The sequence below is a fragment of the Pristiophorus japonicus genome, chromosome 21 (genome assembly GCF_044704955.1).
Source record: "Pristiophorus japonicus isolate sPriJap1 chromosome 21, sPriJap1.hap1, whole genome shotgun sequence".
Taxonomy (NCBI): Eukaryota; Metazoa; Chordata; class Chondrichthyes; family Pristiophoridae; genus Pristiophorus; species Pristiophorus japonicus.
The window spans coordinates 81,300,971-81,320,178 of record NC_091997.1 but is presented as its reverse complement, the minus strand read 5'-3'; the positions used below and the strand labels follow the sequence as shown (position 1 = coordinate 81,320,178).

Below are 19,208 nucleotides of genomic sequence, written 5' to 3'. Positions count from 1 at the left end.
GCTCCAGAGGGCACACACTCAGACTGTGGCACGTTGGAAATGGTAAACACCGGTGCTTGCTGGAAGTTACAGCTGTTAGATCTCTTCAGATGCTAGCTTGTGGAAAGAACATCGATTCAAACCCTCGGCTTCTCAGAAGGGTTGAGACATCTGAGCAAAAATGACGAAGGTACTGGGACGCAAAAGTTAATTTTATAACCAACTTTAACGAGCATATTGGGAATTATGCATTTTTTTCCATCATCTTCAAACCATAATTTCAATATTAAATATTTCAGTTACTATGAAAGCAAATATGGTGATTGAAAGGATTTTAATGCCTAGGATTCTGCTTATAATTATGTGACACCCACCGAGTATAGTGCTGAAGTGTGCTGTAGGAAGTGCATGGACCCTTACTGTTTTCATTTTATTAGCGATGATAGGTAGATATACAAGTTGATATATGGGTATGGAAATAGTACTCATGTTCATTAGTACATTAAAAATCACAGCACAAGATGCCTATCGAATATGACGTTGGATAATATTGTGTTGCAATCATTCTTCCGCTTGTTAGAAAGGTTATCTATGGAAAAGTACTAACTGCACTAAGTCTGGTGAGATAGGTGATGTATAACATACAATTAATGCAATTTTACAGTAAGAGATTTATTATTTTCAAATCCCTCCATGGCCTCGCCCCTCCCTATCTCTAATCCCCTCTAACCGTGCCCCCGCCAAGGATGTATGCGCCCCTCTAATTCTGCCCTCTTGAGCATCCCTGATTATAATCGTTCAACCATTGACTAAGTCCCAAGCTCTGGAATTCTCTCCCTAAACCTCTCTGCCTCTCTTTTTCTCCTTTAAGACGCTCCTTAAAACCTACCTCTTTGTCACCTGTGCTAATTTCTACTTATGCGGCTCAATTTCAAATTTTTAATCGCATAAGAACATAAGAATTAGGAACAGGAGTAGGCCATCTAGCCCCTCGAGCCTGCTCCGCCATTCAATAAGATCATGGCTGATCTGGCCGTGGACTCAGCTCCACTTACCCGCCCGCTCCCCATAACCCTTAATTCCTTTATTGGTTAAAAATCTATCTATCTTTGACTTGAAAACATTCAATGAGCTAGCTTCAACTGCTTCCTTGGGCAGAGAATTCCACAGATTTACAACCCTCTGGGAGAAGAAATTCCTTCTCAACTCGGTTTTAAATTGGCTCCTCCGTATTTTGAGGATGTGCCCCCTAGTTCTAGTCTCCCCTACCAGTGGAAACAACCTCTCTGCCTCTATCTTGTCTATCCCTTTCATGATTTTAAATGTTTCTATAAGATCACCCCTCATCCTTCTGAACTCCAACGAGTAAAGACCCAGTCTACTCAATCTATCATCATAAGGTAACCCCCTCATTTCTGGAATCAGCCTAGTGAATCATCTCTGTACCCCTTCCAAAGCTAGTATATCCTTCCTCAAGTAAGGTGTCCAAAACTGCACGCAGTACTCCAGGTACGGCCTCACCAATACCCTATACAGTTGCAGCAGGACCTCCCTGCTTTTGTAATCCATCCCTCTCGCAATGAAGGCCAACATTTCATTCGCCTTCCTGATTACCTGCTGCACCTGCAAACTAACCTTTTGGGATTCCTGCCGCGGTCAACTGAGCTTGCTGCGTGAAATGTTACATTATCCAAAAAGAGTTTCATGCACAAGGACCCCCAGGTCCCTCTGCACCACAGCATGTTGTAATTTCTCCCCATTCAAATAATATTCCCTTTTATTGTTTTTTTTCCCAAGGTGGAATCATACTCCTGTGAAGTATCTTGGGACATTTCACTATGTTAAAGGCACTATATAAATACAAGTTGTTGTTGTTGAGATACCACCAGAATTTTTTTTTAATCCACAGATGTGACAATGCAACTTCAACTGACTTTCTTGGAAGCTTCCTCTCTTGTTTATTTTTCAATTGAAGATGTGCAACAAATGTTAGACTGTGAACTAGCCAGCCGTGATATATGATAATTATTTCCAGCACGCCACTGATTACAAATACTTTGTGTGTTTGTTACTCAGATTCATGTTTTTTTTTGCTTCACCTCCGAACCATTATATTCATTTGTCTCAAGTCATTGACTCCTGACTTACTGGGTCTGTATTCACTAGAGTTTAGAAGGATGAGAGATCTCATAGAAACATAGAAAATTCTGACGGGATCGGACACGTTAGATGCAGGAAGAATGTTCCCGATGTTGGGCAAGTCCAGAACCAGGGGACACAGTCTAAGGATAAGGGGTAAGCCATTTAGGACCGAGATGAGGAGAAACTTCTTCACTCAGAGAGTTGTGAACCTGTGGAATTCTCTAGCGCAGAGTGTTGTTGATGCCAGTTCGTTGGATATATTCAAGAGGGAGTTAGATATGGCCCTTACGGCTAAAGAGATCAAGGGATATGGAGAGAAAGCAGGAAAGGGGAACTGAGGTGAATGATCAGCCATGATCATATTGAATGGTGGTGCAGGCTCGAAGGGCCGAATGGCCTACTCCTGCACCTATTTTCTATGTTTCTATGTGCAGGAACCAGGACGGTCAGTGTCAGCAGACTTTAAGACTAACTAACTGAACATAGACCAAGTTTCAAACCTAGGATCTTCCTGGGCTGTATGGCTTAGTAATCACAGGACAAACTCACTGAGCCACCCAGGGAGCCATGAACAGACCAGGTAGTTCTCAGCAAAGCCACCGGTTTTTTGGTGACTGAAAATGAACAAATTCAGTTATTATGGGACACCAGAATTCTTGCTTACGTTTTGGAGACATGTTCTACGATTATGTATTTTTTGTGAAAACCAAATACATTGTCACATACATATCAGGTTCTGACGAAGAGTCATCGACCTGAAACGTTAACTCTGTTTCTCTCTCCACTGACGCGCTGAAATTTACAGCATTTTTTGTTTTTATTTCAGATTCCAGCATCCGCAGTGTTTTGCTTTTGTACTGACATTGTCACATATTGTGGCTTGGCGGGACATATACTTTACCTCTAATTGGGTCTTTAAAAATATTCCTGTACCACTGGTCGTTCCTGGCAATATATATTATCGTATCCCCTTCTTCCCTTCAAACAACTGCCACCACTTTTCGGGAAACTGTCGAGCTAAATTCAACACCCCCGCACAACTGCTTATTAAAAAAATGTTCCACAGCTCTGTTGGGTTGGAATGAGTTACTCTTCAACGGATGAAAGCTTTTAAAAAAAAATAGAAGCCACCAGTTTTTTTTAAAAAAGCAAGGCATCATCACTTATTGCAAAATGAGTTTATAAAATACTAAAAGTAGCAACACCTTGACCATTATGTTTTTCTTTCCCGCCCTGCGAGCTCATTAGCACATACACACCACGAACCACAACAAACGTCACCATGTAAATGATCTCAACTTGCCTGGGAAACATGAGTTACCTCGAGCCACTGCACCTACCTTGAAGTGCTCCATCATCAGTTGTTTGTGCATGTAGAGCAGTTTGCACACAGGACACTTGTACACACACTCTCTCAACTTGTTTTTGTGCTGTTCGAAGTGTTTCTGTAGCAAAGCCCGCTGGTTGAATACAGTTTCACACATTGAGCACTTGAAGATGACTCTGTAAGTTGAAAAATATTTTACATCAGCAACCAACCCACTTGCATCACATAAGCAGCAAATAGAACTCTGAGCACTTATATAAAAAGGTTAAAGAATAATTAAAGCTACACCCTAGGACAAGGTCCTCCACATTCTTGGTCCCGTTATTTAAGGAGGGATATACTTGTATCGGAGGCAGTTCAGAGAAAGTTCATGAGGTTGATTCCTGAGATGAAGGGGTTGTCTTATGAAGAAAAGTTGAGCAGGTTGGGCCTGTATGCATTGGAGTTTAGAAGAATGAGAGGTGATCTTATTGAAACGTACAAGATTCTGAGGGGGCTTGACAGGGTAAGTGCAGGGAGTCAAGTGTTACGGGGAGTGGGCAGGGAAGTGGAGTTGAGGCCAAGATCGGATCAGCTATGATCTTATTGAATGGCGGAGCAGGCTCGAGGGGCCAAATGGCCTACTCCTGCTCCTTTTCTTATGTTCTTGAAAATTGCACTCTGATAACTAATTAAAAATAACAGCACCAAGGCCCACCGTGTGAGGCCAAGCAACAGAAAATCACATTTCCATGTCTAACCCCGGTAGTGTGACTACTTTGATCAGAACACTCCATTCTTGGCCAGCTTTTATTTATATACAAAAAATCTGACATAAAGAGTGTAGGTGTTTTTTTTTTAAATGATAAAGTCTTTGCAGGGCTTATACTGGACTTTCCCTCAACATGATCAGTGTGTCATTGTCTACATTTTTCAATAAAGGTCATCACTTATAAGAGGAAATTTACTGTCAAAGAATCATGTGCACATGCATCATGGAATGATGTTGGCTAAAACAGCAGCAGCAACAGCACTGGTCATTGAGATGGCCACCAAAAAGTGCATCAGACCTGTGACTGACTGTCCGCATTCAATTTTCTATCAATGAAAGTGTTAAGAAGTTCAAAAATGAATTGCGGTTCTAATTTCTTTTGGACTGTCAGTTACATATATGTTAATAAACACACGGTAACAACAATAATGTCATCGGTCATGGTTGTGACTCTTTGGATTATTCCCCTTCATCTCCAGAATCAACCTAGTGAACCTTCTCTGAACTACCTCTGAAAGCAAGTATACCCTTTCGTAAATATGGAAACCAAAACTGCACGCAGTATTCCAGGTGTGGCCTCCCCAATACCCTTTATAGCTGCAGCAAGACTTCCCTGCTTTTATACTCCATCCCTTTTGCAATAAAGGCTAAGATTCCATTGGTCTTCCTGATCAATTGCTGTACCTGCATACTATCCTTTTGTGTTTCATGCACAAGTACCTCCAGGTCCCACTGTACTGCAGCACTTTGCTATCTTTCTCCATTTAAATAATAACTTGCTCTTTGATTTTTTTCTGCCTCACACTTTCCAACATTATACTCCATCTGCCAAATTTTTGCCCACTCACTTAGCCTGTCTATGTCCTTTTGTAGATTTTTTGTGTCCTCGTCACACATTGCTTTTCCTCCCATCTTTATATCGTCAGAAAACTTGGCTATATTACACAGTTCCTTCTTCTAAGCCGTTAATATAAATTGTAACTAGTTGGGGTACCAGCACTGATCCCTGCGGCACCCTACTAGTTACTGATTGCTAACCGAGAATGAACCATTTATCCCGACTCTGTTTTCTGTTGGTTAGCCAATCCTCTATCCATGCTAATATATTGCCCTCAACTCTGAGCTTTTATCTTGTGCAGTAACCTTTTATGTGGCACCTTGTCAAATGCCTTCTGGAAGTCCAAATACACCACATCCACTGGTTGCTCTTTGTCCACCCTGTTCATTACATCCTCAAAGAATTCCAGCAAATTTGTCAAATGTGACTTCCCCTTCATAAATCCATGCTGACTCTGCCTGACCAAATTTTGCTTTTCCAAATGTCCTGCTACTGCTTCTTTAATAATGGACTCCAACATTTTCCCAACCACAGATGTTAGGCTAACTGGTCTATAGTTTCTAGCTTTTTGTCTACCTCCTTTTTTAAATACGGGCGAATAAAATAACTGTGAGGAAGCAGATCCCTTTCAGCAACAGCCACTGGTGATTTTGTGGAGCTTTTGATGGCACAGCCTCTTTACAGGGAGTGGCAAATAAGTTAGAATTAAAATAAAATTAAAATGCAGTTTGAAAATGTGATGTAAAAGTAACAAATGCTGGAAATGCATAAATAGGTTAGCATTTATAAAGAGAATAAAACAACTCAATGTTCTGATAAAGGTTTATACCCAAAGTATTAACTTGTGCTTTCGACTTGCTGTGCATTCACAGCAGTATTTTCTAAGTTTGCGGCAAATACTTGCATTGGAGTGCAGTGTATTGCAAGCACGGATGAACTTGGTATGTAAAAAATGTGGCAACACAAATAACAGTAACGTGTATTAAAACAAAGTGGCACCAAGCCAAAAGAATCAGAATTTGTAGACGAGGGAAGAAGCGAGAAAAATAACATTCAGCTAAAGAAACAGCGAGAGATAATCACCTAAGCCAAGATGCTCACCAATGGTTACTAAGATACCTGCAGTGTGTTGCATTTGGACTTGGAAACATTAATTTTCCACAAATTACCTGGCACGTTACCCAGAGAAGTCTGGAGCTTAGAGAATCTTTCGGCAGCTGGGAATTTGGTTAGTTTAATTTTTCTGGCTAGCAGAAGATTTTCCAACTCTCAGTTGGCTCCTTGCTTATCTACAGCCTTAAGCCATGTTGGCACATCAGATAACTGGATTGAGGGACCTGCATCAGCATGAATATGCCTTGTAATCTGCTGTGAATTCACGAGAAAATTTCTCTATTCTTGCAGTACATGAGTTGTTTATGCACGACTGTTCAAATATGGCATTTAACAGGACTGGCAAAAACACGTTGAAAAGTTATTGGAATACAAGTATGAGTAGATGAATAGTGAGATTAACTCAATTTCAGTTTCTCATTTGCAAATGATTTTACAATACTTTTGTTATGTCTATAATGTATTTATGAATGACTCCACGAGGCAATGTGTTGTACTCAAACTGTAGTGACCGTGGTCCTTTATTTGTAACTCCAGAGTGAGGCAACCATATGGTGGCTACCCTTTTTATACAGCCCCTGCCACCAGGGCAGGAAACCCTGGTCTCCACCAGTTGCACCCTCTAGTGGTGCCAGCATAGTATATACACAGTGTATAGAGAATTGGCTGGCGAACAGAAAGCAGAGAGTCGGGATAAATGGGTCCTTTTCCGGTTGGAAATCAGTGGTTAGTGGTGTGCCACAGGGATCAGTACTGGGTGGGACCACAACTGTTTACAATATACATAGATGACCTAGAAGAGGGGACAGAGTGTAGTGCAACAAAATTTGCAGATGACACAAAGATTAGTGGGAAAGCGGATTGTGTAGAGGACTCAGAGGCTGCAAGGAGATTTGGATAGGTTAAGCGAATGGGCCAAGGTTTGGCAGATGGAATACAATGTCGGAAAGTGTGAGGTCATCCACCTTGGGAAAAAAACAACAGTAAAAGGGAATATTATTTGAATGGGGAGAAATTACAACATGCTGTGGTGCAGAGGGACCTGGGGGCCCTTGTGCATGAATCCCAAAAGGTTAGTTTGCAGGTGCAGCAGGTAATCAGGAAGGCAAATGGAATGTTGGCCTTCATTGCGAAAGGGATGGAGTACAAAAGCAGGGAGGTGTTGCTGCAACTGTATAAGGTAGTGGTAAGGCCGCACCTGGAGTACTGCGTGCAGTTTTGGTCACCTTACTTAAGGAAGGATATACTAGCTTTGGAAGGGGTACAGAGACGATTCACTAGGCTGATTCCAGAAATGAGGGGGTTACCTTATGATGATAGATTGAGTAGACTGGGTCTTTACTCGTTGGAGTTCAGAAGGATGAGGGGTGATCTTATAGAAACATTTAAAATCATGAAAGGGATAGACAAGATAGAGGCAGAGAGGTTGTTTCCATTGGTGGGGGAGACTAGAACTAGGGGGCACAGCCTCAAAATACGGAGGAGCCAATTTAAAACCGAGTTGAGAAAGAATTTCTTCTCCCAGAGGGTTGTGAATCTGTGGAATTCTCTGCCCAAGGAAGCAGTTGAGGCTGGCTCATTGAATGTTTTCAAGTCAAAGATAGATAGATTTTTAAGCAATAAGGGAATTAAGGGAGAGGGCAGGTAAGTGGAGCTGAGTCCACGACCGAATCAGCCATGATCTGATTGAATGGCGGAGCAGACTCGAGGGGCTAGATGGCCTACTCCTGTTCCTAATTCTTATGTTCTTATTAAACCTTATTGATAGTACATCAGGTAAACAAGTTTCCATCTTATGCAACTATACAGTGACTACACAGAGAGTATATCTATAGTCTGCATATATAACAACTTTTTTTTCCCCGTTAGTCAGATATCTAGCATCAATTTTCAGGTCTTGTGATGGGATTGGGGCCGTAAAGCTTTTTAAAATAGAGCACTACATTTTGATATCATAGCATTACTGGCAAGTGGCAACAAAGGGATGTTTCTCACTTGAGTTCTGCACCCACGAAGTTGGGAAAAGAAAGCTAAGTGTTTTATTCGGTGTAAAGTAAAATAAAACTCTTAATGTATTAATAAATTGCCAGTAATACAAGGAGCCAAATTAGCTGGAGTGGGTCACCTCACGGTGGGTGAATTCAATGTCAAATCAATTACAAAATGAGAATAGGGAGAGGGAAATAACAATTGGATTAGGAGAGAGAAAAAAAGAGACAGAAAGGAAAAATATTCTAGGCTATTTACGTGACTTGATATTTGGTTCTATCGGAATACATCATAACAAATCTTGGAACAAAGATTCTGGGCTTCTAGACATCTGTTTTTTTTTTAAATAAGAAGCAGGAAATACTGGCCATGTAACAAAGCTCAATTACCTGGAAAAACAAAACGTCCTGTGCAAATTAAATAAATAATTTTTAATCTATCATTTCACACTTGTGTTTGTTGCACTCTGCAAATGTGCAAAACAGACATGGAATAGTTTACAGTTCTGACTTACAAATCTAACTCCCTGAATACTGCATTTAATTTTCGTCTGACCTGTGTATGGCTGGAGGGAAGGGAGAGGGGCAAAGTGGAGTAAAGCAACCCACGGTGCCAGCAGAAATACTGCAAAATGCTTTTCACCACTGCCTGTATTTTTTAAATAGAGGTTTTTGTACAAACTATAGAATCATAGAATGGTTACAGCACAGAGGGAGATCACTGCAGCCAGCCCCACTTCCCCGCTCTTTCTCCATAGCCCCCTGCAACTTTTTTTTCCTATCAGGTAGTTAGCCAATTCCCTTTTGAAAGCCACGATTGAGGCTGCCTCCACCACCCTCTCGGGCAATGCATTCCAGATCTTAACCACTCGCTATGGTCATTTTTTTTTTTTCCTGATGTCGCCTTTGGTTCTTTTGTCAATTACCTTAAATCTGTGTCCTCGGGTTCTCGACCTCTCCGCCAATAGGAACAGTTTCTCCCCATCTACCTGTCTAGACCCATCATGATTTTTACGACAATCTGGTAGTTTCTTAGGGCTCAAATTTGGCCGCCCCGTTTTTTCGGCACGCTCACCAGAGCTGTGCCGACTTTGTGGGGCCGGAAACGTGCCTAGAAAATTTCCCCAGATTCTGGCCGCTATGTTGCCTCTCCCGGGGCTTGGCGCGGTGTGGCCAGTCGATTGGGGGGGGGGGGCGGAACTAGGGCCCCGCGCCAGAAACAGTGTCGGCAGCTGTGCACATGCGCAATGGAGTATGCACGCATATGCAGTAGCTCCTGGCCCCAGCCTGTGTGCGTCCCGCCCCTATCCCGGGCCGAGAAGCCTGCCGCCTTCTTCTAAAGCACTTGGTTCTTTTGTTGGTTGCCTGCATTATTGCCTCTTTGTCAATATTCTACACACACCTTGAAGACTTGAGGACATTGCCATGCAAAGGTTCAGGTAGAATTGTCTATTTTGAAATCCATCAAAATTTGATCTGCCGGGGGCGGGGGGGATAACTGTGTAGCCAGTAATTTTAATGAGCTTACTCAAGACATTCCTTAACCCTGTTGAAGAAGAAAATACTTTCCTACATAAGAACATAAGAATTACGAGCAGGAGGTGCTTCTATTTTTTATTTGGATATTTTGAAAAAATTATGTAAATATGTTTTGTTTCTTTACTACTTTTATTTTTGTAGTTTAAGCTTCAATGAATGCTTCTGTTGTATAGTAAATTAACTTTGCGAAGTTTGTCATATGATGTCCTGTATAGCTGTTTGATCCTATTCACATTCTTTAGTCAAGTTATTAGTACTTACCTGCGCTGATTTCTTAACTCTCCGCAAGGGTTTTCTGTGCGGCCACAAGTGGCCACACACGCTGGCCTAAGTTAGTTTGGAGTAACTATTAGCTGTCCAAACTGGCTTAAATAGGTGTAGGTGGCTGGTAACGCCCCCTTTTGAAAAAAAACTAAACTAAAAAAAAATCCTAACTAACTCACTTACACTGGCGCAAATTGAATGTGTAAAATGGGGATTTTTAAGATACACCAGAAAAATCAAGTTGCTCCAAAAAAAAAAGAGCAGACCCTGGGCAATTTTGAGCCCAAAGTTTCCTCCTCTTGACCTTCTCTGCTCCAAGGAGAACAATCCCAGCTTCTCTAGTCTATCCACACAACTGAAGTCCCTCATCCATGGAACCATTCTCGGAAATCTTTTCTGCACCCTCGCTAAGGTCTTTACATCCTTCCTAAAGTGCTGTGCCCAGAATTGGACACACACTGGAGTGTTATCATATGAGCAATTTAAAGAACGGCTTCTAGATGTTCACAACAGACTCAAAGGAGAATGTTTTTTTCCCACATAACCAGTCCCCTCTCAATCTTTCCCATTCGAATTTCTTGAATATCTTCTTGTTTTTAAAAACATCACCACACAGTTGTATCTCAAAACTGTAGCTGAACATTTGGATTCTTGTTTCTTGCTATCTGATTTATTTTGAGATTCACTGCAGCCTTGCTAATTAAATATGTTTGAGAGTGAGATGCGTATTTTTAGTGAATTAATTGATGCCCAGAAACATTTGAGCTGTAGCTTGTGGAAGGTTAGAGCCACTCAAAAAGAAATGGAAGATATGCCCCCCTGCCCTCACCCCCACCACACAATAATATAGCAGCAACAATAATATAATAGGAACTGGTGCCCAAGGGAGAGTGATTGAAAAAAGTATTTAGAAACAGAAGCTCTTCAAATTGTGCGATTAGGTTTGTCGGAAAATATTGGAGTACAGTATCATAGTGGTTATGTTACTGGACCAGTAATCCAGAGGCCCGGACTAATGATCTGGAGACAGGAGTTCAAATCCCACCACAACAGCTGGGGAATTTAAATTCAGTTAATTAAATAAATCTAGAATAAAAAGCATCAGTAATGGTGACTAAGAAACTACGAGATTGTCGTAAAAATCCATCTGGTCAATCGATGTCCTTTCGGGAAGGAAACCTGCTGTCTTTACCTGCTCTTGCCTATATGTGACTCCAGACCCACAGAAATGTGATTGACTCTCAACTGCCCTGTGTCAATCAGTTGTATTCAAGATGGTGGCTCAACACCACTTTCTAAAGGGCAATTAGGGACGAGCAAGAAATGCTGGCCTTGCCAGTGACGTCCACATTCTGAGCATAAATTGTAAAAAGTCACAGTGGCAGTGGATTGGGGCGAGCTAAGCAAACCACATCGATGAGTACATTCGCACATTGACAAATTTGTTGGAATTCTTTGCAAAGTGCTGCAGTACAGTGGGACTTGGGGGTACTTGTGCATGAAACACAAAAGGTTAGTATGCAGGTACAGCAAATGATCAGGAAGGCCAATGGAATCTTGGCCTTTATTGCAAAGGGGATGGAGTATGAAAGTAGGGAAGTCTTTCGGCAGCTATAGAGTATTGGTGAGGACACACCTGGAATACTGCACGCAGATTTGGTTTCCATATTTAAGAAAGGATATACTTGCTTCGGAGGCAGTTCAGAGAAGGTTCACTAGGTTGATTCCGGGGATGAGGGGGTTGACCGATGAGGAAAGGTTGAGTAGGTTGGGTCTCTACTCATTGGAATTCAGAAGAATGAGAGGTGATCTTATTGAAACTTCTAAGATTATGAGGGGGCTTGACAAGGTGGATGCAGAGAGAATGTTTCCACTGATGGGGGAGACTAGAACTAGAGGGCACGATCTTTAAAGCTGAGATGAGGAAAAATTTCTTCTGTCAGAGGGTTGTAAATCTGTGGAATTCGCTGCCTCAGAGCTGTGGAAGCTGGGACATTGAATAAATTTAAGACAGAAATAGACAGTTTCTTGAATGATAAGGGGATAAGAGGTTATGGGGAGCGGGCGGGAAAGTGGAGCTGAGTCCATGATCAGATCAGCCATGATCATATTGAATGGCGGAGCAGGCTCGAGGGGTCGTTTGGCCTACTCCTGTTCCTATTTCTTATAGCTTTGCATGGACGATGAAGTTAATTTAAACACATAATGAATCCAGACCAGAGAAAAGAGCATCAAAAATCCACTGGAGGAGGCAGTCACTCCTCTTCACATTGGAGTTAGTTCAGACCTTGGTGTCTGCTTTACACTCCACAAGTTTAGCAGTTTCATCTTCACACTAATGCGAAGTCTGCAGCATGAATGCACTCTAGGCTGACTGATTGAGAATGCTAAGTTGGCTCAAGCAGCACAATCCAGCCCATCAAGAATCAGAGCTCGAGATGACAGCAACTTTTGCCCAGACTGTGAGTTGCTCTCAACAGAATCATCAGATGCAGTGGGATCAACATTCATTACTGCAATCAGGACAGAGTTCAATTTTAATGCAACTTTCACCATGCTCAACCCATTTTCTCAGCTCCATAAATTGGATGTCTAACAGTGGTGGATGTGATACCATGTTTCACACTAATAAATCAGGTCATTATAATTCATTCGAGTGCCAAATGCTAAATCACCCCATTCCTGTCAAGTACTGTATTCCTTTAACTGTTAAATGGCCTGCTCAAGCTGACCAAAGATTTTACAGGTTTATCTAGCTGTGCCCATCAGTAATTCAGATACGATGATGTGAGGATGCCAAACTTACTCAGGTGGCCGGTGTTTAACTAACGGATGCTGAGAGCTGTAATGAGAGCTGGCGCTTTGGGCTGACTTGAAGGCCATCGGACAAATCGTGCACTTATGGAAAAATTCACAGTGGACACCTTGGATGTGAGTCTTGAGCGTGTTCAGATCATTAAAGATGACCCCACAGTGCATACACCTGTGTGGAGGGGAAAGAATAAAATGTAAGAGGTACAGCATGGAGTTCCACAAATACTTTGACCATTTCACAATTAAGAGCCCACATTTCAAATTGAACAGATGGCATTAGCTAGGTTTTCTCTTTGTATTACCGTCCTTCTTTTAGTAGGGGTCAGGTTTAAGCAATATTGCACAAGCATGTAATTACTTCTGAATAAAATATAAAATAGAGAAACCACATGCAACTTAGAGGAAGTAAAATCTAAAGTGAGCAGTTTTTTTTGCCCCATTTTTATATAGAATAAAATAATAAGCATGACATAATTTTTTTAAAATTTGTTCTTTTTAAAAAAAATAGACAAGAAAACTTTGGAGTAGGGCCTCCCTTGCTCCAAGGCCTTTCTGGCAATGGCAAAGTACTGAGAGTTTCCCACATGACTCCAGTGCAAGCATAAGGCCCTCTCAGGCCTCTTCAATCAAGGGTCTTCTATAATGTGCCACTAGGAGACACAAGAGCAGCTGGCTGTAACATGCCTTCCAGTTTAGCTTTCGCCCCGTGAGGAAGCAGCTGGCATTTCATAATCATGCACATGAGAATTCCAACCGCAGAATTCCTATATCCAACTGTTTCAGTCTCTGGAATCCACATCCAAGAAATAACATTAAACAATACTTCACTGGCTATGTTAGGAGAACAAATGATGTAGAGCCTAATGATCCTCAAACATTAAACAGGTCTCACTTTTGAACCTGCCCAACATTGACACTCAGGTTAGCATTACCATTTAATACATTGAAGCTACATTCCTGGCTCATTCTACAGAGTCTACAGAATAATCAGCGCCCCATTACACGTTGTATAGATATAAAAGTTGTTGTGTAAGACTTTTTTTGTCTCATTTAAACAATAATTTTCCTCTCTCCTCCTTAAGTGAAGAATTTTATTTTGCTATTGACACATGCAGATATCCATCACCACGCTTAAGAGTCTCCAAACTGAGTGTAATGTATGCATCTGTGAATATGCTCACAGGTTTGTGGAGCTGTTGAGTTGGGAGTAGTCACGTGATGTTGACAAGACTCAATAAAACCCCAGTCAGTTGGGTTCAGGGGATCCATGAGGCAGGTGGTTGTGAGCCTGGTGGATGAAGTGGTAATGTGTAGTGTGATTGTTAAACCTTTGCTAATAAACCAACTAGGTCTTAATAGCAATGTGTTGCTATGAATTCTTAAGCAAAGAACCCATGAAGCAAATACATTACACTGAGCTACTGAGAAGTACTGAGGAGGCGGAGCTTCTGTTTTCATGATATGTTGAGCACACTACCTTTCCAAGAGGGTGGTACCTTGCTTGTCTAAGCCTAGAGAGTTTAGATGCATGTTGGTACAGTCAAAGCTTAGCAACCTCCAACAATATGCAAGGGAACTACTGCAGCTTAACCTGTTAAAGCCGTGTGGATTAATGCTTGCAGCCAGGACCTGAGGACTGTAGTGGGGAAAATGCTTGAAACTATCATTAAGGAAGAAATAGCGGGACATCTAGATAGGAATAGTGCAATCAAGCAGACGCAACATGGATTCATGAAGGGAAAATCATGTTTAACTAATTTACTGGAATTCTTTGAAGATATAACGAGCATGGTGGATAGAGGTGTACCGATGGATGTGGTGTATTTAGATTTCCAAAAGGCATTCGATAAGGTGCCACACAAAAGGTTATTGCAGAAGATAAAGGTACGCGGAGTCAGAGAAAATGTATTAGCATGGATAGAAAATTGGCTGGCGAACAGAAAGCAGAGAGTCGGGATAAATGGGTCCTTTTCAGGTTGGAAATCGGTGGTTAGTGGTGTGCCACAGGGATTGGTGCTGGGACCACAACTGTTTACAATATACCTAGATGACCTGGAAGAGGGGACAGAGTGTAGTGCAACAAAATTTGCAGATGGCACAAAGATTAGTGGGAAAGCGGGTGGTGTAGAGGACACAGAGAGGCTGCAAAGAGATTTAGATAGGTTAACGTTTGGCAGATGGAATACAATGTCGGAAAATGTGAGGTCATCCACCTTGGGAAAAAAAAACAGTAAAAGGGAATGTTATTTGAATGGGGAGAAATTACAACATGCTGCGGTGCAGAGGGACCTGGGGGTCCTTGTGCATGAAACTCTTTTAGAATCCTTGTGCATGAATCCCAAAAAGTTAGTTTGCAGGTGCAGCAGGTAATCAGGAAGGCGAATGGAATGTTGGCCTTCATTGCGAGAGGGATGGAGTACAAAAGCAAGGGGGTCCTGCTGCAACTATACAGGGTATTGGTGAAGCCGCACCTGGAGTACTGCGTGCAGTTTTGGTCACCTTACTTAAGGAAGGATATACTGGCTTTGGAGGGGGTACAGAGACGATTCACTAGGCTGATTCCGGAGATGAGGGGGTTACCTTATGATGATAGATTGAGTAGACTGGGTCTTTACTCATTGGATTTCAGAAGGATGAGGTGTGATCTTATAGAAACATTTAAAATCATGAAAGGGATAGACAAGATAGAGGCAGAGAGGTTGTTTCCATTGGTCGGGGAGACTAGAACTCGGGGGCACAGCCTCAAAATACGGGGAGCCAATTTAAAACCGAGTTGAGAAGGAATTTCTTCTCCCAGAGGGTTGTGAATCTGTGGAATTCTCTGCCCAAGGAAGCAGTTGAGGCTAGCTCATTGAATGTATTCAAGTCACAGATAGATAGATTTTTAACCAATTAGGGAATTAAGGGTTACGGGAGCGGGTGGGTAAGTGGAGCTGAGTCCACGGCCAGATCAGCCATGATCTTGTTGAATGGCGGAGCAGGCTCGAGGGGCTAGATGGCCTACTCCTGTTCCTAATTCTTATGTTCTTATGATTATCTGGAGTTCAGTTTTCATTGGCATGTCTACCCCTCCATGCCCCATAACGAGCCAGGGTGGAGCATCAATTCAGTACTGCAGACCGCTAAGTTCAGATATTGGATTCCTGCGTCTGCTTCGTTTCAATCTTCAAGCATCAGGCACATCATATTGAACCCATCTCAACCCCATCGCTTACCACAATCTGACAAGAAGGAAGTCAAAAGGATGGAAAGGGATTCTACTTTCAGGCCTCTCTCTGTTTGTTACCAGCTATTAGAGAATGTACTGGAGTGGTGCATTGTGAATTGTTGCCTAGTGCAACTTGCTTACCAATTCCCCTGCCTAGCGGAGAAGAGTACCTTACTTTAAAACTCTGCACTTCTCACAGACAACAGTGTAGAAATAACATGTTGAATGATACTGTCTCACGTTGTGTTGATACATCCGCCAATGCTGGTAACTTGGTTCTCTTTGAGTGATAAGAGATGAGGTTCCAGAAACCCAAAACTATCAAATTCTAATTCTCCTGTTTTACTCTGTCCCTACCTCTGCATATTCAATGATCTGCACACTGGAGTGTATTAGAAATTGGTTAGGACTGGCAAAGTCATTTTCCTTATTAGAAAAGGATTACTATTGACTTTTAATCTTTCTGCAGGAAGAGAGTAAAGATGTGGAATAGCAAACCGTGCTTTCTTTCCTTCAATTCTGCAGTCTAAAAATATTAAATGTTTTGGAGTGGGAATTTAAAGGTTATTTTCAGAAAACTATTATTCAGAGTGAGAATACTCTTTTCATACTGACCGATACACTACTGTTCGTGCATAGTGCAGGCAGTTCTCCTTGATGTGAGTTTGGAAATAAGCTGAACGACATACGGCACCACACTCCGGGCAGCAGTAAGGGGACTTGTGTGCATGAATACGGAGATGAGCAGCGTGACTGCATTTATTGGGCAGCATCATCTGGCAGACCCGACAAGTCTTAGAAAGAAAAAAAAAGAGAAGAAATGCAATTGTAAAAATATTCCACAAATGCGTATCACTTTCACAGGCGTATTCGGTCCCAAACAAACTGAATCATAACTCGATCAGTCTCCGTACACGTTTAGGAAATGTGCTAATTTAGAAATTAATCTACCAATGGACATGCTCAGCTCACAGGCAACAAAGGTTCTTATGGGTCGTAAGATTGAAATATATGACTAGAATATCCCAAGATGCACCCTTCAGGCCCTACCAAGTACTCCTTTGCGCTCCTTTTTTCCCCTGCATATATGGTGTTTCTGTATTTATCATCATCCTTGTACGAGATTTGTACCAACAGAACAGAGCAAGTAATAATCAACGAATGCGCATTAATAAGTAAATTCTAAGCATATGTACAAGGTCTTTGCATTACAAAATGAATTTTTAAATCTTGGTCAAGGTAAAACAATAGGGCCAAAGAGCCAAAGAGGTAATACAGGTATTCTAAAGGTAAATTCTGCATTCTTGGTAACAGAAAGGTGACAAAAGAAACAAACTCAAAAGTCTCAACTGTCAAGAGAACAAAACGCGTTACAGAATGAATCAAAACAGTCTCTCCTTACTGGTCAACAAATTAATGTTGGCGAGTGTTTATTCAATAATATTTCCCATAATAATCTTAAACTGGAGTGCAACAGTTGCCTCAAATTCCGCTTAGGTATAGAGATGCAGTAGCGGGACTGTTTTAGTTTACAGCTGTCAAGAGGTGTGACCACAGGTCAAAGTTGCCTCCTTTGCTGCTCCTGGATGAGACGTTAAACCGAGACCCTATCTGCTCTCTCAGGTGGATGTAAAAGATCCCACGGCACTATTTCGAAGAAGAGCAGGGAAGTTATCCCTGGTGTCCTGGCCAATATTTACCCCTCAATCAACAACAGTTTATCTGGTCATTATCACATGGCTGTTTGTGCGAGCTTGCTGTGCGCAAATTGGCTGCCACGTTTCCTACATTACAACAGCGACTACACTCCAAAAGTACTTCATTGGCTGTAAAGCAACTTGAGATGTCCGGTGGTCATGAAAGGCGCTATATAAAAGTCTTTCTTTTTCCACAGCTACTCAATGCTCTACGTCATGGCCATGTGGCCAGCTCATGGTTCCATTAAGCTAATCGAATGTACACACTTAACAATATGGCCAAACTGGAGGTATTTTTTCGTAAAGCCTTACAATGAAGGTTTGCAGCTTCAGTGTGCCCCGCACTAAAGAAAATACGACTAAATCAGAACTGAAAAAATACAAAATAAAATCGGATATTTGAAAGTGAAATAGTAAGTAGTGTTACAGCATCCAATTAATCCTACTCTGCAGAAAAATATCCCTTGATTGTGCCAAAGTGTCTGAAAGAGAAGCGGTTTCTGTTTTGTGCAGAACAGTTTAAATGGTTACAGCATCTCCCTTTCTGAGGCACAGCAGAAAGTAGCAGACACCCCAATACACTGAGTGACTCGGCAGGAAAGAACGGTGAACAAAAGCAAATTGGAGACGACCAGAGTTAGTCCACAGTACAGAGGCCCCAAGTTTCCACATGATTTGCTCCTGATTTTTAGGAGCAACTGGTGTAGAACGGAGTATCTTAGAAATCGGAATTCTCGTCATTTAGTTTGCTCCAGTTCTAGTCAGTTAGAACAGTTTCACTTTGGAACAGAATTTTTTTTTCAAAAGGGGGCGTGTCCGGCCTGTTTTCAAAGTTTCCGTCAGTGAAAACTTACTCCAAACTAACTTAGAATGGAGTAAGTAAAGATTTTTGTACGCTCGAAAAACTTGCCTACACTTTAGAAAATCAGGCGTCGGTTACAAATCAGGCGTAGGGAATGGGGGGGGGGGGGTTTAAAGGGAAGTTTACCAACATTAAACACTTCAGTTTTACAAATAAAGAGCCATCATCAATAATAAATGATAATACATCAATAAATCAATCAAAAAATAATTAATAAGAAATAATTTTTTTTTAAAATCAATAGGTAAAACATTTTCTACTTACCGACTGCAGCACCGGGAGCCCTCCAACAGCGTGCTGGGATGCCCCTCCCCCCCAGTGTGTCTCTGTCAGTGTCTCTATCTTCTCTGTCTGTCTGTGTGTGTCTCTCATTCTCTGTCTGTCAGTGTCTGTGTTTCTAACAGTGAGGGGAGGGGGAGGAGGGGGGGTAGAGGGAGAGGGGGGAGGAGGGGGGGTAGAGGGAGAGAAGGGGGAGGGATGGGGGAGGATGGGGAGGAGGGAGAAAGGGATGGGGAGGATGGGGGAGAAAGGAGATGGGGGGGAGATGGGGGAGGGACGGGGAGAAAGGAGATGGGGGGGGATGTGAAAGGAGATTGGGGGGGGGTGAAAGGAGATGGGGGGGGTGAAAGGAGATTGGGGGGGGGGTGAAAAGGAGATTGGGGGGGGGGGGTGAAAGGAGATTGGGG

The 19,208-nt window shown here is 42.1% G+C and overlaps 1 protein-coding gene across 2 annotated transcripts in view; it reads right to left on the bottom strand.

Moving 5' to 3' along the window:
• The window catches only part of znf592 (zinc finger protein 592), a 194,259-nt gene that overhangs the window by 40,698 nt on the left and 134,353 nt on the right, over window positions 1–19,208 (bottom strand). For both annotated transcript variants that reach the window (XM_070865106.1, XM_070865107.1), the window contains exons 4-6: window positions 16,579–16,757; window positions 12,748–12,924; window positions 3,462–3,624 (exon numbers count right to left, since the gene is read on the bottom strand). In XM_070865106.1, the coding sequence (XP_070721207.1) occupies window positions 3,462–3,624; window positions 12,748–12,924; window positions 16,579–16,757 (519 nt within the window). The remainder of the gene's footprint in view (window positions 1–3,461; window positions 3,625–12,747; window positions 12,925–16,578; window positions 16,758–19,208) is intronic.